The 27,763-nt window shown below is 43.0% G+C and overlaps 1 protein-coding gene across 4 annotated transcripts; it reads left to right on the top strand.

The window, feature by feature from the left end:
* The first annotated feature begins 40 nt into the window (after positions 1-40).
* Positions 41-22,195, top strand: PTGR1 (prostaglandin reductase 1). 4 transcript variants are annotated; one of them, XM_063421747.1, is made up of 10 exons: positions 41-149; positions 10,214-10,320; positions 12,153-12,198; positions 13,571-13,630; positions 15,339-15,506; positions 17,320-17,437; positions 17,712-17,867; positions 19,375-19,480; positions 20,497-20,615; positions 21,538-22,195. In XM_063421747.1, exons 2-10 carry the CDS (start codon positions 10,215-10,217, stop codon positions 21,646-21,648), a joined length of 990 nt encoding a protein of 329 aa, XP_063277817.1. In that variant the 5' UTR covers positions 41-149; position 10,214; the 3' UTR covers positions 21,649-22,195. The 4 variants fall into 4 exon arrangements, with proteins under 4 accessions (XP_063277817.1, XP_063277813.1, XP_063277815.1 ...); XM_063421743.1 differs by having other exon boundaries at positions 54-169; XM_063421745.1 differs by having other exon boundaries at positions 72-186; positions 10,212-10,320.
* The last annotated feature ends 5,568 nt before the right edge of the window (positions 22,196-27,763 follow it).

Genomic DNA, 27,763 nt, shown 5'->3' on the forward strand with positions numbered 1-27,763 from the left:
GCCGTTAGGGGCGGTGCCTGATGGCGGCCGTCCCCGGGCCGTCAGCCCTGCCCGCCCTCCCCGGCCGGAGAGGGGCGGGGCGGGGCGAAATCTGCCTCTTCCTGCGAGAGGAACGAAAGGCGGCCTGGAGGGACGACAGGCATCCCAGGGCAGGCGGCCGGGCGGGCAGGCACGGCGGGCATGGCGAGGAAAGGGCTCCTCCGGCTCCGACGGGGGCGGGGCCCGGTGGAAAATGGCGGGTGCCGGCCCCGTGAGGGCGGGCGAGCGGAGGCCTTGCGGTACCCGCGGGAGATGAGGGTGTACAGGAAGGCGCTTGGGCCTTCGTGAGGAGTTCTGTAGCGGGGCTGAGGAGCTTGAGCGTTAATTCCAGGCTGCGTTGGGAAGTGTCTTTATACGTCCCTGAAATTATACTGAAATGAAGTGTTGTTCTATGTTCTGTGTTTCCACATGCATTCCTACTATGCTATCCCCACCCCCTCTCCCCCCCAAAAAGGGGAAAAAAACCAGATAAGCGCCATCTATGCCTGTTCAGATATATTGCTGTAATTTACATAGATATGCTTCCATTCAAGCAGAATTAGGAGAAGTTGTTCAAAATCTGTTGGTGTTACTGGAAGTACAGTGTCTGCCTATTTATTGCTGCACTGGTCAAAGCAGGAAAGCAAAGTCGGCTGGATGCATTTACTCATTCCTGAACCTGCTTTTGGTCGTGCTGTGTTAATAGACCAAGACTTTGCAGGTGGGCCCCAGTCTTGCAGTGTCAGCTGGACAGTGTTACTGCTGAGGTCTGCTGTAAAACTTACTGAATTTGATGTTATTTCAGTAATTTGAATTATTTCAAATTACTGAAATAATCCAGGCTGCAGGTCTACATTACATTAGAGAAAATAGTGTATTTGCTTGCTTCAGGAATTACTTTGGATGCAGCTGTTTAAGGAATTGGTAAGACACCACTGCTGCTGGAAGTACTGCAGCCAGAAGCACTTGATGGTCCCTTATCTGCTGGTCACTTGCTTACATCTGAAAACTATACTGGGAAAATTATTTTGAAGTATGGACAAGAATCAGATTGATACTGTGTAACTATACAGCCCACTCCTTATCTGGCAAACTGAAAACGTTGTCAAATTATTTTTGAATCTGCTTTCTGTGGCAAGCATGCTTGAGTGTTTCTTGCCTGCAGGAGGGTTCCTGATTTGTTCCTGTTAGAATTGGCTGCTTGGACTACACTGAAGGTGGCACCTAGTTGTTCTTCAAATGGCCAAAGTTGTTCTCAATGTCTGGCTGATGGAGCTGGCAGCTGGGGAGCTAATACTCTACCTGCTCCAGCTGCTCCTTTTCCATCCAGACTAACCACAGCCTGAAACAAGGAATTGGAAATAAAGAGGCTTCATCCTATAAAGTTTTGTTCTGTAAGCCAGGTTTGTTCCCTATTGACATAATAGATGGGAAAGAAAAATAATTTCTTAAGTGTTAATAAGTATGTTCTTAAATAGATTTGTACTAGCTTTGACATTATAAGGCTTTAATTTGAGTGCTTCATTTTAAGAAATATAAAATCCAGTTGTAGCTACTTAACATGCAGTTAGCATGTTGGAACGAATGTAACACATGGTTTGAGGAAGAAAAATATATTTTTAGCAGCTGGGTAGCTAGGATTGGTTTCGTTATAATATTGTTATATTATTGTTATAATAACTTTATAGTGAACCTCAGGAGAGCAAACTTCCAGGTGTTCAAGGAGCTGGTCAGTAGAACCCTCTGGGAAACTGCCCGTTTGGACAAGGGGTGGAACAGAGCTGATGTATTTTTAAGAACACCTTCCATAAAGCACAAGAGCTAGTGATCCCCAGTCACAAGAAATTGGGTAAGGAGGGCAAGCAGTCAGCATGGGTGAGCAGGGAACTGCTGGTCAAAATAAAAAGCAAGAAGGAAATGCAGAGGCAGTGGAAGCAGGGACAGGTATCTGGGAAGAGCACAGGGAGTCTGATTATACAGGGATGAGGAAGGCCGGGGGCATCTGGAGCTGAACTTGACAAGGCATATGAAGAATAGCAAGAAGGGTTTCTACAAGTACGTTGCTCAGAAGAGCTCAAAGCGTACACACACATACCACTGTGGAAAATGCAAGGCTGGCAAACAGGTAGCAATGGATGAGAAGGCCAAGGTACTCAACAACTTTTTTGCCTTGGTCTTCAATGGCAAACCACCACTCTTTCCACACCCTTCCAGTGGGTGGACAGCAGGGTGTGGACTGGAGTAGCAAAGTGTTTCCCACTATAATTGAAGGTCTAGTGGCAGGGTTGCATCTGTGAAAATGCCATCCTAGGGGTCCCTTGAAATATATCACCTGGCAGATTTGCCTATTGCCCCTGATCAACACTGGTCATGGGAGTGAGCCCCTGACTGAGATATTTCCTATGGTCTGTAAATGTGAGCGTTCATCTAGCCCTAGCTAAGAGACAAATTGGTGAGTTAAACTTGTCCCTAAACTGGAGGATTGTCCACCACAGGACAAAGTCCAGTTGGCAGCCCATTACTAGCCATAAATTTTGATATCTTTTTGAAAAGATATGACCTGGAAAGGCAGAATCTTTCCCCACCATCCTGAACTTGGATCCAGCTGCATCCAGAGTTCTCAGTTCCCTAGTAGAAGAAGGTCACTGATACACATGAACAAATCCAGTGTAAGGTCACCAAGATGATGAAGGAAAGCCAAGAGACAAATGGCTTTATTCACTATCCAGAAACAAAAGCTTGTTTCTGCTGCCTTCTTTAGCTGCTTAGCAAGACAGTGTTAAGAGAATGGAACCCAGCTCATCTGAGCGGAATGCATGGTAGGAGATGATAAATGTTGTTTGCTAAACAATGTTTTCCAGTGGCACATGGAAAGTCCTGATATTTAAATTTTCATTTATCCATCTCCTTAATATTACAAGATAACAGGTAATAGATTCCAGATCAGAGGTACGTATATGCTAAGCAGGCTGGAGCAGTGAGTTTCCATCTTGAGGAGAGGTTGGTTGTGCGTGTTACAAGCAGGAACTTGTTCAGTGATGAAACTACTCTTTTGATACTACAGAAATCCAGGAGCGGGCTTCAGAGAGCTCACTGGTGCTTAAAAGCACAAGCTTGAAGTTTGTCACTTCCCCTCTGAGTTCACATAGTGCACTATGCTGCAAGAGTTGTGTACACTGCCAGGGGTGTTTAATTTTGTAGAAAGCTATGCTTTTAAAAACTCAGAGTTTTCTTTGGCCACTGTAAAATCAAGCAGATTAAACATTTCTCTCTGTGGGGCAGTAACAGGTCTGTTGCAGCAAATCTTAGAAGTAAAACTGGGCTATAGAATGTCTCTACAGCTTAGACAAAATTTTGCATTTACTGATGTTACAATGTCCTGCATCAACATTTAGGTAAGGCAGAAGTAAAAAAAGTGCATGAAAGAAGTTAAGGGTTCTGTGTAGTGACTGGGAAGGTACAGCTGGCCTTTTAAGAAGCTTCGGCTTTTTTTTGTCAGCCCACATCAACTGCTGTGCCCCATAGACTCCTAGAACTGCTAAAGTTGGAAAAAGACCTTTAAGATCATCAAGTCCAGCCTCGCACCACCATGTTCAACAGTAAATGAATGTAGTTTGTCCATGTAGTAGACATGTCCTTGCATGCCATATCCGCATGTTTTTTGAACGCTTTCAGGTATGGTGATTCCACCAGTTCCCTGGACGGCATGTTCCAATGCTTTACAGCTCTTTCTGTGAAGAATATTTTCATAGCACCTATACCAAATCTCCCTTGGTTCAGCTTAAGCTCATTTCCTCTCATCCTGTCACTTGTTACTTGGAGATGGCCCCCACCTGGCTGCAGCCTCCTCTCAGATAGCTGTGGAGAGTGGCAAGGTCTTACTTTCTGTGCAGTTCCTGAGAGCCGAATGCAGTATTTCCATGATGGTGTTGACTTCCCGTTTCACTTCCCTTCGTGAACTTGCTGGTTTGAACCTGTGTTGGATTGCAACCTTGTAACAAAGTGCCGGGTGGCACAGTCATTTAGTAGAGTGATATCTAGTCACCTCCAGTCTTTGACCTTCTTCCCAGATTTGATAACTATTGCATAAGTAAGTGTAGTTGCAGCTTTATTGTTTCATAATGCAATGTCATGCTTGCTTGCATATTTGCAGTATGGTCTCTGCCAAAAGCAGCATGGGAATGGTTTGCGTTTACTTTGTTCTTACCACAAGGGAAAAAAAATACAATTGAAAAAGCATTGTAAGAACTAAGCCAGAGAGGAGGAACAGGTAATTTTTGCTAAAGCTTGTAGGCACATAGGATTTGAGGCCATATTCACTCCCAGGTAATTGGTAATCCTTGTATGTGTATGGGAGGTCCTGAGGTAGCCTCTGGATTACTACTCCCTTGGCAGTATCTACTGCCAATACATACTTTTATGTTAGTTTAGGGGGAGTTTTGTTTTTTGGTGTTTTGTTGTTGTTGTTTGGGTTTTTTAAGGTATTTGTCCCTTTTGCTGGTTCCTGGCACTTTGTTTTGAAATGCTTTAGAAGACAAACTACATCTGGGGGAAGAAAATAGATAAGATGACAATTACAAGAAAAACTTTGCTGTTGTGGTGATAGGTGAATTTCTCCCCAGAACCGATCTACAAACTATGGCTGAAATGGACTTTAGTCAGCTTTTAATCATACCCTTTTCTTCTAGTGTGGGTGTGAGCATAGGGGTAACTGCTTCAGAATGGAGATAAAAGGAAAAGTACCATAATCACATCTGCAAATTGTGACTGTCAGAAAGGTGAACTGGTAAGCTAAACCAAAATTTGAATTGAACTCATGTAACTGAAGGTTTCTAAGAGAATTTTGTCCTCAAGATTAGATTTGAGCAAGTCCAGACTAGGAAACCATACCACACCAGTCAGGAATAACAGCTGAGGTTACTTAAGAAAGGTAAACTTTTCTGATTTGACTCATGCTCTCTTGAAAGCTTTACTACTTTTCTACTTTAATATGACGATTTACAGATTTCAGGTATCACCATTAGCTCTTCAGCCTTCAGTCAAACTATTCCAATTTTCTCAGACTTGTCTGTCTCTTTTATTCCTGACCTTCTTTTCTAGTCGCTAATATGTATGATGGTATTCCAGTTTTCACCTCTTCCTTCTTCTCTTCCATTATCCCCTGAATTGTGAACCCCCTTACCCATGCTGATTTTGGGGACTGAGATATGATTACGTGTGTGAAAGTGCTTTGCTTTCAGCTCTGCTACAGTTTGCAGCAACTGCTGTGTCTGAACACAGATGGGATTTTTGCTTTGTTACATATATTGTTAGTGCAAAAACCCAAGACTTCCCAATCCATTACTTCTTTTCTTGATAGTCTTTATTATTTGATAACTTGATGGGCAAGGAGGATTTGAAGGACTTCAGAATAAGTGCTATTTTGGACTTCAATTTCAACAGAGGCTTTGATGGTTCTTTTGTAAAAAAATCAAGCAGAAACACATTACCTTATTTTTCATGGAGTCTTATCATTATCTGGGCTGTTCTCAAGTTATCATAGCAGTCTCTTTACTGTAATGATTAAAATGGTCTATGAAACACTTTATACTGAAAACACACAGAAGTGCAACAAAGAGTTTTAAATCTACCAGCAAAAAGCTGTGGGATGAACATTCCTAATAACAGTTTTGAGTCCAAATTTGGAACACATTGGGAATTTATTTGCCAGAGATGTATTCAAAGAAACAACAATCTATATACAATATAACATCTGAGATTTTTTGTAGACACTCCAAAAATCTAATTTATTACATCATGGTATATGTATTCTGTATCTTTTAATTACTTCCAGAACATTTAATCTATCTTTGTTTAATGGATAACCCAACTTTTATCCAGCTAAACAGTGCTTTATTAAATCTACTGGCCCAATTAGATAATTACTATTGATTAAGTTTTGTGGGGTGTACTTGACTATGAAATGGTTCCCTTAGTGCACCTGTGATGTATTAATCTGGTTTTCTGGGATATATATGTCTTTTACTCCTTAACTTTCTCAAGATATCTTTCTTGTTCAATGACATCTAATTAATCTCTAGTTAACTGATAACCATTAAACCATTTTTTATTGTAATTTGTTCTTCAACTGTGGATTAAGTTATCTAAGAGGTATGAGTGAGTCCACAGAGTTCCTTTCTGCAATTCAGTGTAGTAATGTCTCAGGGTTTTCTACTGACACTCAGCCAACACAGTTCTAAATCAAAACCAGCTAAAATCACAGTCAAACACTTTTAAACTAATTAAATGTAGTTCACTACAATATTTTAAAAAAATAAAAAAACCCCTCCTGGTTAGCTAAGATATAACTCACTGTCAAAAGAAATGTATTATTCAAACCTACTGACATTGAAAACAAAGTAGTATTACAGTTTACAAGAGCAGGTTACTGTTCTTGGAACTGAGATTGTGGCTATGACATGCTTCATCCAGTAAGATTTAAGCCCACAGATGCATCACATTTCAACTGCTGTTTATCCATTGGAATTATTTAATATGCTTAAGCAGTTTAGTCCTTACTACTTCTTATGATTTTATATCTAAACATATAAATAATTTTGGTTCATTAACCTGGTAATTAGTTTGTGGATCCATTAATCAAGGATGTGTCTGTGTTGTTTTCTCTTTGGTTTGGGGCTTTTTGTTGTACAACCTACAGAAAAGTCTCCTAGCCTTGAAGTGGCTATAATGATGCGATTTCAGTAGAAAATGAGAAATAGTAACCACGAAATTTGTCCTGTTTGCATAATTCAGCCTAAATATAATAAAAAAGGGGTTTGTGAAATTAGTCTTTCAATATTGTTCCTAGGCAGGATCATTGCTCTCCTGAAAAAACCTGTGTATTCCAAAAAGCAGAGATCTTTGGTAGGAAGGTGAAGATTCATGTGAATGGGAGATCTGAGTGTGGAAGCACCCAAAGAAATAACACAAAAGAGACAGTCTTATAAATAAAAAAGCTTGACTTGCCAATACATAAAGCAATATAGCCAATTTATTGATTTGTTCAGTAAAAGGGTGAGCAGTGACAGCGCTGGGTACGTGGAGGGTCTCCACCCCAACCAATGCACAAATTCAGGTCTTGGATGGTGGTGTTCTTGTACCATTCTAGGCACTTCACTTCCCCAAATTTTCAGTCATTTTCTACTTGCTTTTCTTCATAATCAGTAGTTGTGGTTTTTGGAGATCTGTTGGGGAGGTGGTACAAGATAGTCTTGTGATGTCTCTCCAGCCTCCCATTCTTCTTTTAAAATATCTTCTTCCACTATCATTATTTTTGGTTATATAGTTTGCTTCAGCAAGCATGTATATTTTGTTAGTCAGCATACATTTTGCAGGTTTCAGTCATTTCACAACCTAAAGCTAGCATGTCTCAAAAAAAAAAAAAAAAAAAAAAAAAAAAAAAAAAAAAAAAAAAAGCCTTCATAAGGCCTCTTTCTCAAAGTCAGCATGTTTCAAAACGCTTCTGTAGAGCCTCCCAGCTCATGTTAGTCCTACTGCCCCTTTTTAAGTATTTACAAATTCTTCCATACTCAAAAAGAACAATTTATAGCATGTACAAAGGATAGTTTGAAACTTACACTACAAGGTAGCTTAAAGCTTATATTAATGACTTGCAAGCAATTACAGTTTTGTTGTTAAAACAAACTATTAGGTGAAAGTCTACAGTTGTATAGTTACCTTGTCAAACCCTATTTCCATGCCTTATTTAGCTGATTTTCAAAACTCTTCTTTATAATAATCCCGTGGTCTCCGTCCGCATTGCCCGGAGACACACATAGGTACGTGGGTGCTATTCGATTGACACGAATCACAACCTGATGTCTCACAACAGCAATGGCCAGGACTGATGCCACGTAGATTTGCAGATCATCATGATTACAGCGCGTTTGAAAGGGCCAGTCAGGGAAAACAAAAGACATCCCGAAGCAAGTAACGAGTTGCTGTACTCAGACGTGAAGACTCAAACTATTAAGATAGGATAGTGGGAAAGAAAAGAACAAGGCTGGTGCCTTGGAGGCAGATTCGCAAAAGAGACAAAAAGCAAGGAGTCAGTACTGATGATTCACAAACATGTGACAGGATGGAGGACAAAGCATTTCTGAATCACTTTTGGCTCCCGGGGTTACAAATGGCATATCAGTGAATGGCTGCCAGCCTAGTCAGTATCCCTGTGTCCCTCATCATTTGTGGCTGGAGCACCTGGGTACCTATCTGAATGCAGAGGTGGGACAAATCCCTCTCAACGCCTGTGAATGTAAGCTAGTGAGAGGGATCAGTTTTGTGTTAGTTTGAACTCACCTTTTGCTCCTGTAACATGTTTTCTAGCTTTGCTTTGTTGTTGCTTCTGTATCATGGTATCTTTTGTTATAGCCAAACACTGTTGATACCAAAGCAAATACATAAAGCAGCAGATACAAATGCTGGCTTTGGCTGCCCACTTACCTACTGTGGGATGCCTTGACATTGATTTTGATGATACTTTCTTCATTTTGTGAAAGGTGATTTCCTCAGCATACATTTCTGGTGTAAGAAACTTTCACTTGTGTTGTGTTTCTTTCTCTGTTTCATCACAGAAAGTTGTTGAATGCTGATTAGTTTCTGGATTTGGTGAGTTACTCTTTTATCTAAATAGTGGAGAGCTTGCCCTGTTCTCCCTGATCTTTGCCTGTACATCTTGGTTTTGTTTTGTTTTGTTTTTTTCTCTCAGGTCGTTGTTACTAATTAGCACTTCTGTCTTCATGGGGTTTGTAGTTGAACACGTTATTATATATCGTATATATTGATTTCTTTACACTTTTCACCCTTCATATTGTGCGGTTTCACAAAAAGAACAAAAGCTGAAGAGAGTCCCCTGCGCAAAGTTTTTTTTCCCTTGCTACATACCTCACTGCAACGTAGTTGGGGCAAAATGACAATGTTTGCTATTGTTTCTTAAGGTGGCTCGTAGATAGAGGCTTAGCCACACAGGCTGTCCTTGCGCTGGAAACAGCGAACGTGTTCAGGGCACACACCATGACTGGTGAACGTGTGGGCCATTTGCTGTGTTAAAGTATGAATTGAGCAATGAAATGGACATTAATTTTTAATTAAATATTTTTGCACAGAGGTAGAACTCTTAAGAGTTTCAGGGCTGGATGGGTAAAATGTAATTTGAAGGAACCCTATTGTGGTCTCCCGACTGCAGTATTTTTGTGGGTTCTAGAACCACGGGGTTTATGCATTTAGTATTGCGTGCTTGACAGCGTGCTTGTGCAACTGGCTAGGCACTAAACTGGGGGGGGGGTTGAAGGGCTGATCTCAAATCGTAATGCGAAGAAGGTGAATCACAGTGGGTGTGCCTTATGCTGTGTTTACTGAGGGTTTAGGTTTACTCTGGGGAAGTGTACTGAGGGCGGTTCCTGCCGACAGCAGACATTTTCACCTTTTTAAAGTGTGTGTGACTGAAGGAGTCCAGCCACTGACTGAGCGGACGCAGAAGGTTATTGACTCGTCAGCAGAAGACCCAGTTTTCACCTGCCTGCTCTAAGTATAAGCTTTCTTTGTTCTTGTTGGTACACTTGGGTGTAAGAAGGGAAAAGGACCTGTGAGCATAGAATTAATGCAAGTGATTTGTTTGTTTCTATCTTGTATGGGAAGTGTTGGTAGCAATGTGCTCCCAATTCAAAGTTCTAAGTTTTGCAACTGGAGAAGTGTTTTCTTTCAGTATGAGTGTCACAGAGAGAGGTCTTGCTTGTCTTTGTCAAGCATGTAAAAGTTTAGGTTCAGTAGACACCTCAGGTAGTGGGGGCAACAGACTTAAGTTTTAATATTTTTTTCTAAAGGGATTCCTTTTCCTCGTAAAAATAGTAGATTTTCCTTCTTCCGTATCTTTAGAGTGGGAGTTGTACATTTTGCTGGGATGACTTCCCACGAGGACTTGCTCCCAGCAGGCAGGGAGTTCTGATGGGACGATCTGGATAGCTAAAGCAATGAGAGGACTTCTGTGACATTTTCTTAACCTGGTGATATTAAAACAGAAGCAAGCAGAGTTTTTCTTGTGTGATGGCACATTATCAAAATAGGTGTTCTGCCTGATGAAATCTAAACCAGCCCCTTGAGCAGCCCAGCACTGATGGGCATTGCTTTGACAGGTGTGCTTTGTCTGTTTGTTGCACAGGATGGTGATTGCCAAAGCATGGATTCTAAAGAAGCATTTTGATGGTTTTCCCAAAACCAGTGACTTTGACCTGAAAAAGATAGAGCTACCAAATCTAAAGGATGGAGGTGAGCAGAGTGCTGTTACTACTAATTTTTCTGGAGGTTTTATGATTGCTGATGTGTGGCTGTGGATCTGTAAAACTGCACGTTTCTCTCTGGAATTTCAAAAATTTCTGGCTTGTCACAAGCTTGCACCTTAAGGGAGAAGGACAATTGCTGAAGAGGTATACTGGTGGGATTGGTGGTGGTTTCAAAGACACCTTCTGATAACACCCTTAGAAACAATGATTGAATTTTAAGTCCATTACACAGCAATTGTGGTATACCTTTCACAGTTTCATGCTGCCTAATCACACTTGCTGCCTGATGACAGAGGCATTCGAATGTGTTTGCAAGTGGAAAAAAATCACCGAAGTGATATGGCCTCGAAACCCGACAACCACAAGGAAAATAGGATTTGTTATTATTGCAGAAAGAGAGAAGTAACTGTATGAAGACCCTCACACGTTTTACTAATAAAATGTTTTTATCTACTTTAATTTGCAAAATCCTGTGAAAAATGTTGGAGAACATGATATCCTATAGGAGCAGGTTTTCAGTAGAGTTTTTCATGCTGATAGGAAGAATATTGAATGTAGTGCTGGGGGAGAGCAGAGTGATTGCATTAGAAATGAGCCTGCAGCTGAAAGACCTCGGGGCTGGAGTCAGGGAAGGTTAAATTAGGATGGCAAGATTTCTGCCTTCATTCAATTTTTCTTTTTTTTTTTGCCAGTCCTGATCTTATTTGATCTGTTGCAACAAGAAGAGAGATTGAATATAAACAGAAAAAAATAGGAAGGTTTTTATTCCTGTTTTGAAAAGAATAAGGAATATGATAACTTATCATATCAACAGCAAGAGCTGTTGATAAAAGAATGAACTTTGGTTTTTGGTTTCACATAGACATTTGTACCATATTTTCTTGAGCCTCATCCCACCACTTGTAATTTACAAAATTTGCCACACTTTAAAAGGTGTGTAGAAGGAATTGTGCAGAAGGATATTAAAGTATCAATTATGTTTACAACTTAAATGTTTGAAAATTGATTTCTCTTACATATACAGATACACTTAAAAAATTTCATGCCTGTGGGTATTTAAGAACATAGAGTATTATTTTCCTTCCTATTTTAATCCCTAAAGCAAAAAGTGGCATAAGTTCACACTACAGTGACGCTTTTAAAGGCAGTGGCCTTCCTTGTTATGTTACATGGCTTTCCTGCTCACTTTCAAGTAATAGGAAGGTATTTATATCTGAGTACATTTCTAGCTTGTACTAGCTAGACCACTGCAGCACAGGCAATGAAAAATATTAGTAGATGGAGATGAACCTCTAAAAGTGCGGGGTAAATGAGAAGTTTAAAACATATTTTACAATGTCTTTCCCAAGAACTGGTGTTATTAGAGACAGTAAAGTGGATTAGGCTACTTTAAAAAAATGAATTAATGCCTTCTGCTTAAGGCAGCCAAGTAGTTTGTATTTGACCTGTGCCACCCTCTTCTGGCTGAATCATGGGATGACATTTTAAATACATCAAAATGAAATGAGAGTTTTGTTTGGGAATTCTGGCTGCTTGACCCTTCTGTAGAGGCAGGAGACACATGCAAAATTGCAGGGTTGAAAATAAGATAGTTTCCTAAAGATATACTGGGGAAAAATTATTTTTCAATAGCCTACCAATAACCCTAAACTGCTGAATGTAGTAGTTGTTTCTAGTAGATTTTCCCTTAGCAAAGATGGGATATGAGAGTTTTGAGCCATCAGGAGTTCATATCAATTTAGCTGAAAGACTGACTTGTGGAAACTATGCTCTACTGCACTGTTAATATCCAGGAATTTGCTTTGTCTTTCGTTGCAGAGTTGCTGCTTGAATCAGTGTTTCTCAGTGTTGATCCTTACATGAGGTATACCTTTTTGTCCTTTCTGAACTTCTGGTTAAAGCCCCTCATTTGATTTGCCACTTAAACTTCAAAACAACAGTGGGCAGCACCCACTGTTGCCAGAGTCCCAATGCCTTTGTCTGCTTTTTAAAAAATATATGTTAATTACAAGACTCAAAAGACGAGCTGTGCCAGATTTAGCTAGACTTTGGGGTAGCATTTTTGCTGCCCTGGACTTTCCTTGGAATCAGCTGTTGTTGCTTGTCATGTCTTCAGCTGGAATGCAATGTACTCAAGTGAGACCGCAGCCTTGTAGCAGTTCCTGCTTAATTTAACATAGCAAACTTGTGCTTAAGGACACATATTCTAAGTTGGAAATGGATGATATATCCATGTCCTGGGGTGACTTTGTGATGCTCGTATCGCATCCCCAGTTGTCCGTTCTGTTTGTGCTGGATATTGAGTTCTACATGTTTACGACTGCTTCTGAGAGAAAAGAGGGGGACAGGAGAAGCTCACAGTTTGTTTGCAGAAACTGCACTCACTGCTCCACATTCTGCTCCCAGACTGTGCTGTCTGCAGCAGGACAGACAGCGGGACAGAGCTCTCCTGCTTTTAGTTAGTTTTTAGCTAGCTGAGGCACAGAAGTTCCCTGGACTTTTTTTTTTCTTGTAACTGTTTAAACCTTTTCTGGACTGAAAACCCAGAAAACAGCTGGAGCTCATGCCTGCAGCCCAGGACAGCATTTTCCAGCACCAGAGGGACTGATGAGAGATTGGGTGAGCTGGGCTACAACCCATGGCAAGGACTCTCTCAGTTTTGCCATCTCTCTTCAGAACAGTGAGAGGTTTTATTGTGTAATATTATTGATATTTTATGCTTGTGAACACTTTGCTTGTTGAGTAATTTTTTTTTCTCCACTTTTCTCTCAGAAAACTTTTTTCAGTTGGGGGAAAACCCAGTTTTTACCAGTTGGGGGAGGGGTCGCTTGGGTCTGCATTCTGGAGGGACCCTGTTTGGAGGTTTCCTCCCAAATTTGCCCTAAACCAGGACAACCCAGTAAGGCAGTAGTTGAAGCACTGGGAGACTGGGTAGTTTGAAGAGGCATTGCGGACATTAAATTCAGAGATAATTGTCTGAGTCTCAGACTTTTTGTAGTGGTGGACCATGCTGGGAAGATTAATGCTATCATCCCTCCAACACTCCTGCCCAAGATGTCCAAGTAGCTGGCTCTGGAAAACATCTGATTATGCTGCTACAATGACAAGCTATATGTGATCTGTTCAGCAACACTGCTGACACTCTGTTCCTGCGTCAAACAGTTGCTACTACTTTGTAGTGTGTCTGGAACATTATTAAAGTTCCGTACAGTAAGCTGTGTTTGCCTCTGTTGCAGACCTTACAGCCGAAGGGACATGAAGGAAGGCGACATAATGATCGGCACGCAGGTTGCCAGGTAAGACTTTCAGTTCCTGTTATCAATGTGTGTGGTAGGTCTCAATAAGAATGTGCTGACACTGGAGACATCTGCAGCCTGCGTTACCCATCCTTGACTTGTGTGTACATACTTCTGCTAATGACACTTTTACCTGGTTGGAACGTGTTTTTCCTCTAAGAACCTCTTTTGTATTTCTGGAGAGCATTTAGACCTATGATAAAATCTGTATGTTGTCTCTGGTGATAATGTCTTCAAAGACAATTTTTACAAGTACAAAGTACCAGCCATTGTACTTCCCACATATTTTGAACTTCACATTTTAAAATCTGATGTGCTAGTAGCTGCATGTCTCCAACCATGCCTGCTTGCTGCAGCAGCCCTCTTGTTAGAGGGTAGAAATTAGCCGAGACACAGACTTCTTGTTTATCACAGCATGGAAAGGGTCTTGGTTTATTCCTCTTTAGAGCTGAGCCATCCTGACTCCAATTATTCTCTGGCTCTGGCTGCAGCAAGCTCCTACTGTAGGTTTCCCTTGCAGCCTCTGAATGCTGGTTATTTCCTGCTAGACTCTTACTGCAGGCCTTTACCTAGCTAGACTGTGATTGCAGGTTCAAACAACAGGCTCTAACTGCAAACCCAAACTGACCTCTTAGCAGAGATTCTTGGTCTCCAGGATCTTCTTTATGATCTTCACGTTCATGATTCTTCATGATAATCCTCCTCCCCAGCTAACCCACTCCCGTTTATCACACTTATCTTTATTGGATACAGCTGTGACTCATGAGGGGCAAGGCTGTGCTGGGTAATTAACAGAGCTGGTACTTATCAGAGGCCAGGTCACCTGTATTCCCTTCTCCTACACATGCTATCTACTCCAGCTGAAAATACCTCTGCATCACCAAAGATACAGCTCTAGCCAAAGGATTATATACCCTTAAATCCATCCTTTTCCCAAGCTTATGGTAATGTAGCTACACAGATGTTTCCTTCTGTCAGCTTGTTCCAGCTGTGCTGCCTCTCAAGTTGCTGTCTAAGAACATCTGTGGCCTTTGATTGGTGTGTTTCTCTGCAAAAACATTGAGTGCTGGGACAAATTAACAGTTGAGTCTGATGAACAGAAGGTCAACCATTTCTAATAATTCTAAGGTGCTTATGTACCCCTTTCCAACACAGTTTTCTTGTTGAGCTAAGAAAGTGGAATTTTCATTTGGCATAGATTCTGCTGATACAGATATCTCCCTGATTTTAGATATTGCTTTTTATTTGGTTTCATGACCGTAAGAGGTTCCATCTTCAGGATCTTCAACTTTTAAGTGAAGTGCAGGTTGTCTGAGATCAGACAGCCGATCAGCAACTCCTTATTGTTCCATGTTTTAATCCCAACACCCTCTTTCCTGCATTCTAACTCACAGAAGCCTGGTCGGATCTCAAATCAAACTGGTGCTAGTCAGAGTATCAGTTGACACTTGTGTGGGAAAATTTAGTTTATTATGGGTGGGGCTGAGTCTGAAATAATTTTGCCAGTATCTCCCTCATGATAACAGGTTGTAGACATTTTAGGAAAGACACTTGACACCTACAGCACCAGCAGGTATGGCACAAAAATCATGACACAAAATACTTCTTTTCTGGATCACAGAAAGAGTGGAAGAGCCATATTAATTTTTTTCTGTTTTTGTTTTTGTTAGTTTATTGTTTGTTTGTTTGTTTTTTACTTTTTAAACAGGATTGTAGAAAGCAAAAATCCTGCTTTTGCAGTGGGGGCCTTTGTCGTGGGTAACAGGGGCTGGAGAACTCATTTTATCTCTGATGGGAAAGATCTACATCTCCTTCCTTCCAACTGGCCGGAATCACTCCCCAAATCTCTAGCTCTTGGAACAGTCGGCATGCCAGGGTAAGTTTTGAGATGAAAAGGCAAATATCCCCTGGATTTTGGTGTGCAGGAGGTTTCTGGCTGTCTGTATTGGCCTATGTCTTGTTCTACTAGCATACTGCCTATTCATGCTGTTAGAAAGGTGTGCTTCTGGATGCCCTTGCCCTGTGTAGGGCATGGAATTTGGCCCATCCTCTGCATTGAGGAGATTTGCCTTGGAGATTATTGTGCTTCTCCTTGAGGACCTGTAATATGTCAGAAAGAGGATTCAGGAAGAGCTGGAAATAATCTAATTCAGTCTGTGTTAGCCTCAGTGGAAAGTCTCAAACTTCACTGGCACTTGCCTTTAGTCTGCTTTTACTAATTGGGCTCTGTTGCTATCACTGTATTTCCCAAATCAACCCCAAAATGCAAGAGATAGATGCTGAATTGTGCAGTAAAATAGATGTGCTATAAATTGCACTGAAGCAGACAGAACTGCTGTGCTCTGGAATCTGTATTTACTATTGGAATCTCTCAGCCATCTGCTTGCATTTCTTACCTCATTTAGTTTTTATGTTACCATCATGTAGTTTTTATGGGGGATCAGGACTTAGTCCTAATGATCTGGAAGGCTTTAAAAATGATTGTAAAATTGTGTGGTGGAGAACTTCTGAGATTTCATTTAACATCAGTCAAGATGCATGGTTTTTCTAGATGTCTTATAGAGGGATTTGGTTAGTTCTTTCAGTTGGGACCATGTGGGAAGTTCTAAGCTTGAATTTAGAATTTAGGAGTAGGGTTTTGTGGGATTCTTGGCCAGTTGATGAGCTACTTTAGTGGTTCCTATGGATTGCTAGTGCACTGGTGAGACCTGAAATACAGTTTCCAGTTTTGGGCCCCTCACTGTAAGAAAGACTTTGAGGTCCTGGGGCGTATCCAGAGAAGGGCAGCAGAGCTGATGAAGGACCTGGAGCACAAATCGGATGCGGAGCAGCTGAAGGAGCTGGACTTGTTTAGCATGGATAAAAGCAGGCTCAAGGAGACATTACTCTTCTCTACAACTGCCTGAATGAGGTTGTAGCCAAATGGTGGTCAGTCTCCCAGATAACAAGTGACAGGACAACAGGAAGTAGCCTCAAGCTGCATTAGGGGATGTTCAGGTTGGACATCAGGAAGAATTTCTTCACAGAAGAGGTTGGAAGTGTTGGAACAGGCTGTCCAGGGAAGTGGTGGATTCACTATCCCTGAAAGTGCTCAAGAAACAACTGGATGTGGCACTTAGCACTAAGGTTTAGTTGACAAGGTGATAATTGGTCAAAGGTTGGACTCAGTGATCTTGGAGGTCTTTTCCAACCTTAACGATTCTGTGTTTCACCCAGCAGCTGTAGCACAATAGTCCTCAGGAGCAGTGAGCAAGTTTATCAAGTTTTTCTCACCCTTTTAATCTTTTTTCTGTCAGCTTTGATTTGTGATGCATAGAATTTAATCTGGTAGATACCAACTGGCAACTGACTTCTCACTTGGATATACTCTCTCTTCCAGTATGTAACTGAATTGTCACAGAGTTATCTTTGTTTCTCCTTTTGACTAATGAGACAATGAAAACTGTTTTCACCTTAGAGAAATTTCTGCCTCAGCATTCTCTTCCTAGCAGTGTATCTGTGTTGTTTTTTTTCTGAGATGGCTGTGAAAAAGCCAAATTAAGAAGGTTGGATTAAGTTTTGTATTTCACAATAGAGGAAAACTTAATCTTGTTCTGGTGGTGATGATATTTTGGTTCAGTGGGCCAAATCACATCTCTGTGTTTACCATCTTTTATTCATCACTGAACATTCGTTCCTTTTCTTTGCAGCCTCACTGCGTATTTTGGTCTGCTGGAGGTCTGCAAGATGAAGCCAGGAGAGACAGTGCTGGTTAATGCTGCAGCTGGTGCTGTGGGCTCTGTGGTGGGGCAGCTTGCTAAAATTGGGGTGAGTGGCTTGAACTTGATGCTGAGAATACATAGCTGTAAAACAGGGCAACAAGGCCATGAATGATCAGGACAAGCATCTCTGAAGGCATGCCTACACACTAGAGTCTTGAGATGGAAAAGCTCCAGAAGACACAGCAAATCTAGTAGTATGTTTCAAGAACTCATATGCTGACAACAGCCTTACTTTAAAGGCTTACTTCACCCAGCACACTCTGAGTGTCAACCTGTGTTGTCAGGGGATGTTTATAAATGTTTTTGTACTTTCCTTGCAGGGTTGCAAAGTGGTTGGCTGTGCTGGCTCAGATGACAAGGTTGCCTATCTGAAAAATATAGGCTTTGATGAAGCCTTTAATTACAAGACTGTTAAATCTCTGGATGAAGCACTGCATAAAGCCTCTCCTGATGGCTATGACTGTTTCTTTGACAATGTAAGTTCAGAGAGAAGGCCTTGCCTTGAGCAGCTGTCATTTCTTTAAACTGTAGCACAAACTCAAAGTTGTAATAATCTAATTGAAATCTACACCAGGATTTCAATATGGAGATCCATTTAATCAAGCAATGGTCTCTGTAAGAGGTTACTGCTTTTCTGTTCCCTTCTCACACATATTTCTGCAGCTGACTTGAGCAGTAACAGAAAGAACAAAACCTAGAAGGCAAAGCTGAGTTGTTGGCAGTGTTTGTGAAAGGAGAGAGAAGTTTTACTTCACTCTCTGAAAAGCATGGCACATACTGGGGAAGTGACGGTCACAATAATATGAAACTGATCCGGTCCATTCCTGGCCCCACCTTCGATCACAGGCAGTTCTCTGCTATTGCTGAAGAGGGAATGAGTGTGGATGGCTCCACATTGTGTGGTCATGGGGTCTGCATTAGTACCTGTAAATAAAATCATAGCAAGACCCACTTGCAAAACTACTGGAGCAGCCCTCAGGAAGTTTCTGACGTCTCCTGAGTATAGCTGGAATTAATGGGGGACTATGTACTGTTCTTGATAGGTGTTGTTTGAATATAAACATCTTGTTCTGAAGGCTAAGAAAGTTTAACAGTATGGGTGCAGGTAAATCATGTCATTTCACTTTCAAGATAAAGAACTAGCCCTGTCTCTTTTGGTTTCCTACTACATATGCAGCTAACATATGCGTTATATCTGATAATACAATACCTGGACACAGGGGTATTAGCTGATATGCCGGCCTTAAACTCTCTGGCTAGCTATCTGCTTTCAAAAGAAGCCATCACCTCCTCAGCATGTCTTTCCTTCAGCAGTGCTTCTGCCAATCCAGGGATGAAGGCTGTGGTGTTTTGCCTTTCTCTGGCAATTTAAAGGAGTATTTGGCGTCAGGGCAAAGTGTTGTCTCTGTGGCAGGAGCTCCTGCCACTTTGTGCTAGCCCTCCAAATTTCATGTCTTGTCCTGCTAAGGTCTTAAATAGATTTTATGGTCATGTCTATTCTCACTTTCAACTTTTGTGCGGAGCTCCCCACAGCAGTAATTTTTCTCACAGCTTTTTACCATCAAAAGCTTCTTGTCACAGCACATCCCTATTTTGGAGATGAGAACCATAAAGTAAAAAGTTTACATCGCCTCAGTGTAAAGATGTAAAATTGCGGACTGGCGTGTGGGAAAAGCAGATCTGGTGCTTTTTGGCACCCTTAGGAGGAGGGATCTGTGTGCTAGTCCTGCCTGATGCTTCCAAACCAAGCTTTGAAGCAGATTTGGAATTAAAACTATATTCCTGACTAATTTTTAGAAGAGTGAGGTTGAGCATAGCACTGTGTAAATGCAAGAGTTTCTGCAGCCACTAAGTCTTTGGGGCAGTGGAAGTTGCTGCCCCTGATTGAACCTGTCACTGCAACGATGCAGTGTTGGCAAATTTTGGCAGCCAATGCTAAACACTGGATTGTCTCTAATGCTGCACATGCTCTGGTTCTTGTAGGTGGGTGGAGAATTTGCTAGTGTTGCTATCAACCAGATGAGGAAATACGGAAGGATTGCAGTCTGTGGTGCCATCTCTCAGTACAATGACTCTGTGCCTCAGAAAGGTGAGGGCCTTTATTTTGTCTAAATCGATTTTCTCTTTGGTGATGTCAGAAAGACATAAGGGCATTCTACTGTTTACTTCCCTCTGTAGTTTAAGTGTATATATATATGTATACATTTGGGTAACTAACTGGTGCTGTGGGACACTGGGACCATACTCCTTGTGTGTGCAGGCACTCATCCTCCTTTGTGCACACTATCTAGTGAACATCAGCTGATTAGAAATTAAGGAGTGGCTAAAATACTTAAAACAGGACTCCACACAGCCCTATGCAGATATACATCAGCAGAAGCCAGGTGTGGTGTCATGATGCCTTTTATACAGTAGTACAAACTTCAAGATGAGATAATGGTTTTCCCTCAGGTTTTTAGATGATTCAGCTTAAGGTTTTTGGTCTTTTTTTCTCCCCATAAGATTTCAGCTACTAATAAAACTGTTGAGAAATGTGGCTGAATGAATATTAATTTTCAATAGCATTAAATTTTCCAGATTTGCCTTTTAAAAGAAATAGGACAACGGTATTCTCTTTAGTAGCTGATTGACTTTTGACTCTCATATCACCTTAAAAAAATGAAACATGCTTTTGGTAATGAGGAGACTTCCACACATTTCTGTGATTGAGGAAACTGTTTTTCTGGACTTTGTAACTTAAATTTTGAGAGTTAGAGAGAGCATGAGAGCCTGTCAGACTATCAAACAAGGTATTAAAATAGTGTTTTTTAGATCCAGCTTAAGTCCCTCAGGTAAAGCTGAGGCCACTTTATTTCTGAATGAAGCTGTTTTCAGAATTGTTTAGTCTCATAGCTTTATGGATCAGGCCTTTGTTTGCCTAGGTGGCTGTCTGTCCATGAATCTTTGGTGTTTTGTGCTGGAAATTCTCTTTGGAAAAAATATCTTGCTTCTGGCTGAAACAGAATGATTCAGTGGTCTTTACTGGCTAAAAGCTCACTTTATGCATTGGAAGTTATTCTGTGAAACTGATATTGCAGGTGGCTTGCTGGTTGTTTTCTCTTGCAGGGCCTTATGTGCAGATTCCCATGATTTTCAAAGAGCTTCAGATGGAAGGGTTTCTTGTGAACCGATGGAACAACCGCAGGGAGGAAGGTCTGCAGGCCCTGCTAAAATGGGTTGTGGAGGTAAGGAAGGAAGGGACAGTTGTTTGTAAGGTGTACTCACACTGCAGGTTCCATCTCAAGATCTCTTGTCATAGCTGTTTAAGTGAGATCCCAGCATGACACTTTCCTTCTCCCTGCCTTGATCCTTGAGACTCTTGGGGATACTTAAACCATAATAAATATGCCTGATCCCTTCTGTTTTGCTGAGATGTGTGATGTCAGCTTGTAGACTCGGATATAATCCAGAATACACGTAGGCTTTGAAGAAGCATGCTTCCAGAATAACGCGTAACACTTACCTGGTAATGAAGATTTTCATATTTAGAGTAATTCCTGTATTTCTCATTCAGTCATTTGTAGTATGGGCCAGGATTTCCACTGTAGTATTGTTCTGAAATTACTGGCAAGAATGAATGTTTTTATAGTATTGGGAGCTGGGCTTTAAAGGGACTTAATAGGGAATTTCTTATATTTTATTTTTCTAGGTGAAGGCTGAATTAGTAGCCAAGTTGGTTCATGGCTGTGAGAAGTTTGTGAGTGTGAACACTAAAGACTAAGAGCCTCTAGCTTTTACAAACATGAGGATTTGGGATAGGTCAGGTTTTGATCACTGGATTTGCAGTTCCATACTTCCGTATGGATAGAGACAGGCCTGGCTTTGTGGAAATGATCCCCTACCTGTCAGTTGCTTGGGGACCAAGTAGCAATAAATCTGTCCTGGTATGTTTTTACAGCAGTGACTTTTGCTTCCTGTTATGACTCCAAGTAGAAGGTTTTAGAACAAAAGCAGATCCTCACAAGAGCCCACCTGGTTTTGCAGTTATCCAGGTGCATGCCAGCTTGCATGTTTCAAATGAAATATATATGCTGGAGAAAATTTTGCTGCAATTTATTCAGTTTTGGTGGATGAAAATTCAGCAATTTTCTTTCTTACTTTTGGCAGGGAAAAGTGAAGTGCCATGAACAAGTCACTGAAGGATTTGAGAACATGCCAATGGCTTTTATAGGAATGTTAAAGGGAGAAAATCTTGGAAAAGCTGTTGTAAAAGTGTGAAGATCAGATATTCCTGGAAGACTGGCACAGGAGAATGTGATTCTGTTAAATGCTTTTAATTTGCTTGTCAAATCATACGATTGATATATTTCAGTCATTGTGCTGGATGTTTGGTGATGGTAACTGGTGATCTGGCTAATAAGTCTTAAGTATATTCCAATTGCTTTGCTCTTGAAGAAATTGAGAATTGCTTCCCAGAGCTACACAAGACAAAGTGCCTTAGAATTGCTGAAAATTAGAACTGTAACAGATTTGATAATAACTTGAACCTTTCTATGAGCAGAATTGTAGAAAGCAAAATCAATTGAAAAAGCTTTGCTAACTTTATGTGATGGAACATTTAATTTTTACCCATTGATTTGGCCCAGAACTTTGCAAGGGGAATTTTTTTTAACCCATATCAAGGAGCGGAGAACAAGCTAACAACAATTGGGGATTCCAGCTTCCTCTCTAGCTGGCTTTTTTTTTTTTTTAATTTTATTAAACAGTGTAGCTATCTTAGTTATTCTGAGAATATGGAAAAGAAAAACAAATCTCTTAATGTGTACTTTGCTTGTGTTATAGTTCTATTTGTGGAACACTCTCGTTTCCCTTATCACCAGGCTTCACAGATGAGCACTGTTCATAGTGTATGTCCTTGCTCTCCCCCAAGTGCCCCTCTCTCAGAGGAAATAGAAACAAAGTAAGTTGAAATACCAGACTTCATTGTCTCGCTGAACAAATGTCATGGACTTAGGTAGAGGAGACGTGACCCAAACCCAGTCTAAAACTCTTCCTCTTTCTATGCCTTTGGACTTAATGCCTGGCTTCACCATCCCCTAGTCACATCCATGACAAACACTCCAGTTACTGCAAGCCAGGCAGATGGTGCCACCAGGATAGTAGGAGTCCACCTTCCTCCATGCATTCCCCTCTAGCCCATTACCTCAAGGTACAACCATCACCCTAACACTGCCAGAGAGGTACAAGCACAGGGCATTCCCAGAGCCTGCCTGTGTATACACACTGTGTATAAATCCCACAGACAGCTGTGGCCATCTTGTGGCAATCCATATGTCACAAGATGTGTTTATCAGCTGCAGGTAGAAATAGAGCTTCACCCAGCTCCCATGCCTCCCTCACCTTGTCTGTCTACCAACCTGGGCCATAGGAGGAAAAACTGCATTTCAGGTGGATGTCCTCCTTGACCATCTCCTCAGGTTTTATCAAGTTTCTTAGACTCACCTAGTTCATCGTTATCAAGATTTTGTTACTAGGGAGGCTGCAGGAGTGGTTTCTGGTGAGGACCAGAAGCTGCCACCACATCAGATAGAGCCAATGACAGCCAGGTCCAAAAGGGACTTAACCAATGGCCAAAACCAAGCCCCCTGTGATATCTGAGTTTAAATAAAAGCTCTAAACTATAGCAGCAGGGAGAAAGGAACAAGACTATCACCGTGGAGGCCCAACCAGGAACACAGACTGGGGACACAGATTTGGGTGCAACAACAGCAGCAGGGCAGAAGACCTGCCCTTAGTTTATTTTTCCATTATATATCTGTGGCAAGGTGACCATGGATTGGAGAAGGGTATCGCCACCTCTCCTGTCACATTGGTCCAGGAGGCTGTCATTCAACCTCCCCTTGTCTTGGAGAAAGTATTCATAACATTGCCAATATTTACAAAACATGGTCCTGTGTTTACAATTCACCAGCGTGAGAAACTGCACGTTTCTCCTTTAATATGAACGCTCAGCAAACCAGGAAAATTCATGGCAACATCTCACCCTTTTAAGTATATTAAAAAGAAAACAAAAAAAGAAAAATGAACAATTCTATGACAGGAAAAAAGAAAGAAAAAAAAACCTGTATAAAGTTCACCGACCTTCATTTAGGTGATGGTGTGAGGGCTACATGTTGGTCTGATTCTGCCTTTGCTACCCAGGGTTTCACCCTGAACCCCTTGCAATAACCTGCTCAAAATATCTCGAGCATAGTCTAACATAATTCAACCAACACCCTCATATTTTTAAATTTTTATAAGATACAAGGGAATATACGGTGCAAAAGGCAGGAGCATTCCAAGAAAAATTAACCACTCAATTGAAAATTCTGAACCTCAAAATTCTGTCCCAAAACCACAACCCCCAAACAACGTGCCCTTTCCCCACAGAGGTCACAATGGCTACCATACATAAAACTGAGCCGTAGCAAACAATTCGTCTGAGTCCATGATTAACAGTCCGCTGGCTCTCAGCATCACACTGCTTCAGTCTGTCCTTGTCCAGCAGCTCCACAGGATCCAAAGTCTCTATGGAGGCCATATAGGAAAAGAGAAGATGCCAGTCCGTGTCCATGTCAATCAGATCTCGAAGAGGCTTCTGTGATGGGTGGCACTAGGGTGGCACAGGGTGCACAAGGTTTCAGGATCAAACAGGATCAGTCCAATGCACCTGAGGCAGCTCAGCAGACTTTCAGCGGCCACCTCCATGGCAAAGATCCCAGAACCTGAGGATAGAGAACTTAAAAAACACAAATTGAGCAATTGACTTTTTCTCAAAGAATGCATGCAACATAGGATGTGGACGTAGAAACCCACTGCAAGGTCCAAGGAAAACTGACCATAGCTATGTGGCAACATCAACACTTCCTACACTTGAGATGATGGCTGTACACCAGCCAGAGAATTTTGCTCTTGTTCTAGAGCTTGGGAAACTGTTTCGTCCCCCTGACGTCTTCGTCTTTTTCTTCGCCTCCGAGTTTTCGGGCTTGGCGTGGGCTCAGCATGACCCACTGCCTCGCATGTTTCTGCAGTATGGTCTGAACCCACACCTTGTGCGCAGAAAAACAAGGGAGTCACTTTCTGTGCCTCCTTTTCCTGTTCTCCACTAGGCTGAATATCTGCCTGTGTCTCATGTCCATCATCCTGCCTCTTTTCTGCCGGCTGTGAAGCAGCCGTTGGGGTCATCACCATAGACTCACAGGTGTTTAGAACTGCACAGGTCTGGACCATCTCCAGGATATTAGAAGTCTCTGGAATGGTTTCCAGGAGCCTCTGGCAAGCAGAATTAGCATGGCTTCTTGCTAATTGCTCCAAAATTATCATTGTCAAAGTTACATCCTCGACTCTCGTCTTTAAAAAATGCATCAGACGCGATATAAATTCATTAAAAGCTTCCTCTGGCTTCTGTGCTATGTCTAAGAAGTCTTCCTTTGGGGAGAAGGATAACTTGGTTTTTATCAATGCAGATATCCCTATGTATCTGCACGAATCTAAAACAATGAAAGAAAGGCCAGCTTGCACATCAGGGCAAGCATATTGACTCCTCCCCATAAGTAGGTCAACTCCGACCCCAAACAAGGGATCATCTCGAGGCAGGTGGCTATTTTTGACAGCCATTTGTCCAGCTAGGAATTTCCAATTTCTTTCAAAGGTAAAAACCTGTTGAGGTTCAAGCATCATTGTTGCAAGACCTCTTATTACAAAAGGAAAGATCAGATTCTCAAATTCTGCACTGATCCATTGAATTGCCTCAGTGAAGCTTATATTATTTTCTGCCACGTCCCTTGATAAGGGAAGCGGGACTGTCCATGATGGGTCATCATGGCTATGATGCTGTGGAACCACGACCACAGGTCCCTGAACTGGCTTGGGCAAAGTTGCATCTTCAGGCAGCAGCTCTCTTAGGTCAGCAGCCTGGTTCACCTGCGGACTAAAAGCCTCATCCGATTTCACGACAGGGAAAGCGTGCACATCAGACAACGCTTTTGCCCCGTTATCATCTCCCACAGCCGACCCGGCCCCGTAGGGGGGGTGGGCGGGGGACAGTGACTCGCTCAGACTCCTCTCTGAGCGGGGGGGCGATTGTCGCGCTGGGCAGGGAGGCGTGGCCGACCGGCCACAGCTTTCAGCTCCCGCCTGGCCAGCCGATGGGTCGGTGGCCGGGTCCAGAGCCGGCAGCAGCTCTGCGGCTCCAGCGCTCGGCCCCGTCCCCTCTGAACGGAGGGGGCATGCGGCGGTGCCGCGCGGCGGCGCGGGGGGGCTGTCCATCGCGGGTGGCCCCGCAGCAGCGGGCAGCGTTGCGCCCAGCCCTTCCCCCGCGGCGCCGGACCGGCACCGGACGCGTGGGGCGGGGCGCGGCGCGGTGGGCGGCGGCGGCGGCTCCGCTGCGGGCACCGCACGGACCGCCGGCGGCAGCGACCCCGCGCACAGCATTTGGCGCGGCGGGGGGACGGGGCAAGGAGGGGCCGTCACCGCCGCTCTCGCCTGCCGAATTCTGCGCGGAGCAGGTCGCGGCGGGACGGGGCGGGCCGGGGAGGCGGCGGCAGGGGGCGGCGCCGGCAGCGCCGGGGGCGGCGCGCACGGCGGCCCCCCCGGCTCCCCGCAGGGGGCCCGAGGCGGCGCGGCTCCGCGCGGCAGCTGCAGGGCGGACCCCGCAGCGGTGGCGGGCAGCGGGGGGGTCGCCGCGGCACGGCGGCCCGGGGCGGCGCGGGCGATCCCCCGCGCTCGGCGTGGGACCCGATGCCGAGCGCTCCGCCCCCTCGGCCCCCCAGCTCCCCGCCCGGCAAACCGCGCGGGGAGCGGACCGAAAAAAGCTTCCCCGCGCTTCCAAAAACCCCGCTGGGCGCGCCCAACCCCCGACATGGGGGTGGGGGTCTTCTGCATCGGCTCTAACGCTGCATCAGAGCAATCCTCGTCAGAAGCGACGGAGCTCGCAGGGGAGCTTCTGCTCTGTGTCGAAAACCCAGAATCAACTTCAAAGTCCTCTCCAGCCTCTTTTAGAAGTGGGAAGACTGTTCCCCAGATCCCTAGGAGAGCGCTAGCTCTCATATTTCCGTTCAGAACGGATAAAAAAGTTTTTCCCCCAGGGTTTTCCATGGGTCGATTGAGAGTGCTTTTTCAGCACTATAAAAAATTCCAAGTTTCTTTCCCCAGCTAAATAGTTCTCTCACGTGTTTCCTGGTTAAGTCAGCGTCACAGGACAACAAAAAGGAGTGGAGCAGTTCCATCATCAATCGTTCCTCTGAGAACATCGTGGGCTTCTTCTTTTTGCAGCTGTAGAAGGCAGATTTTTTTTCTTTCTTCTTTTTTCTTTCCTCACTAGCTTGCAACTTGACCACGTGGGCGCCAGTTATCACCGTGGAGGCCCAACCAGGAACACAGACTGGGGACACAGATTTGGGTGCAACAACAGCAGCAGGGCAGAAGACCTGCCCTTAGTTTATTTTTCCATTATATATCTGTGGCAAGGTGACCATGGATTGGAGAAGGGTATCGCCACCTCTCCTGTCACATTGGTCCAGGAGGCTGTCATTCAACCTCCCCTTGTCTTGGAGAAAGTATTCATAACATTGCCAATATTTACAAAACATGGTCCTGTGTTTACAATTCACCAGCGTGAGAAACTGCACGTTTCTCCTTTAATATGAACGCTCAGCAAACCAGGAAAATTCATGGCAACACAAGACCACATGAGAAAAAGCAGCTTGTAAGACACCTTCACCAGGTCAATCTCTCCCACCCTTCCCCAAGGGCCAGGGACCACCACATAGTCAATCCAGCAAGGATTTCAACAGTATGCTCCTCAAGCCAAATCCTTTGGTGGCTGAAAGCTGCATGTCAGTAGAGCACAACACAGAGGAGCTGCTATGTCAGTGTGGTTGACATTGGTAAAAAAAATAGAAGTAATTTTTTAGCTTCATAGATCTAACTAGTTCTGATGTATGAACAGTTATGAAATTAAACAATAAAATTATTACTAATACTGGAACCATTCCAGAGGGGAATCAAGGTCTAACTTCATTCAAGTCAAGGGAAGAATGGAAAGCAGATATGGCTAGCTGGAGTTGAAGTTAGGTTGACTACTGCAAGAGATCGAAGAGACATGTGGGTGGTTAAGCACTTCACATGCATGACATACACTTGCCCAAGTGCACAACAGCCCTTTCAGGACCCCTGGATGGAGGTAAGGAGTGTCACTATTCCAATTTGATCACACCCAGTTCACTTGTCCACTCACTGTGACCCCTTGGCTCTTCCTTTCATGTTACTTAGTCCTCTCTCATTAAGCTTAATTATTCCAGCCATGTGTTTTAATTGCTGTACTCAAGGAAGTACTTCTCTTCCTGTCTGCCAG

The sequence above is a fragment of the Prinia subflava genome, chromosome Z (assembly GCF_021018805.1).
Source record: "Prinia subflava isolate CZ2003 ecotype Zambia chromosome Z, Cam_Psub_1.2, whole genome shotgun sequence".
Taxonomy (NCBI): Eukaryota; Metazoa; Chordata; class Aves; order Passeriformes; family Cisticolidae; genus Prinia; species Prinia subflava.

Coding starts and splice junctions, on each gene's coding strand:
- PTGR1 (XM_063421745.1), top strand. Junction 15,507..17,319: donor GGAACAGTCGGCATGCCAGG/GTAAGTTTTGAG, acceptor TTTTCTTTGCAG/CCTCACTGCGTATTTTGGTC. Junction 17,438..17,711: donor GGCAGCTTGCTAAAATTGGG/GTGAGTGGCTTG, acceptor CTTTCCTTGCAG/GGTTGCAAAGTGGTTGGCTG.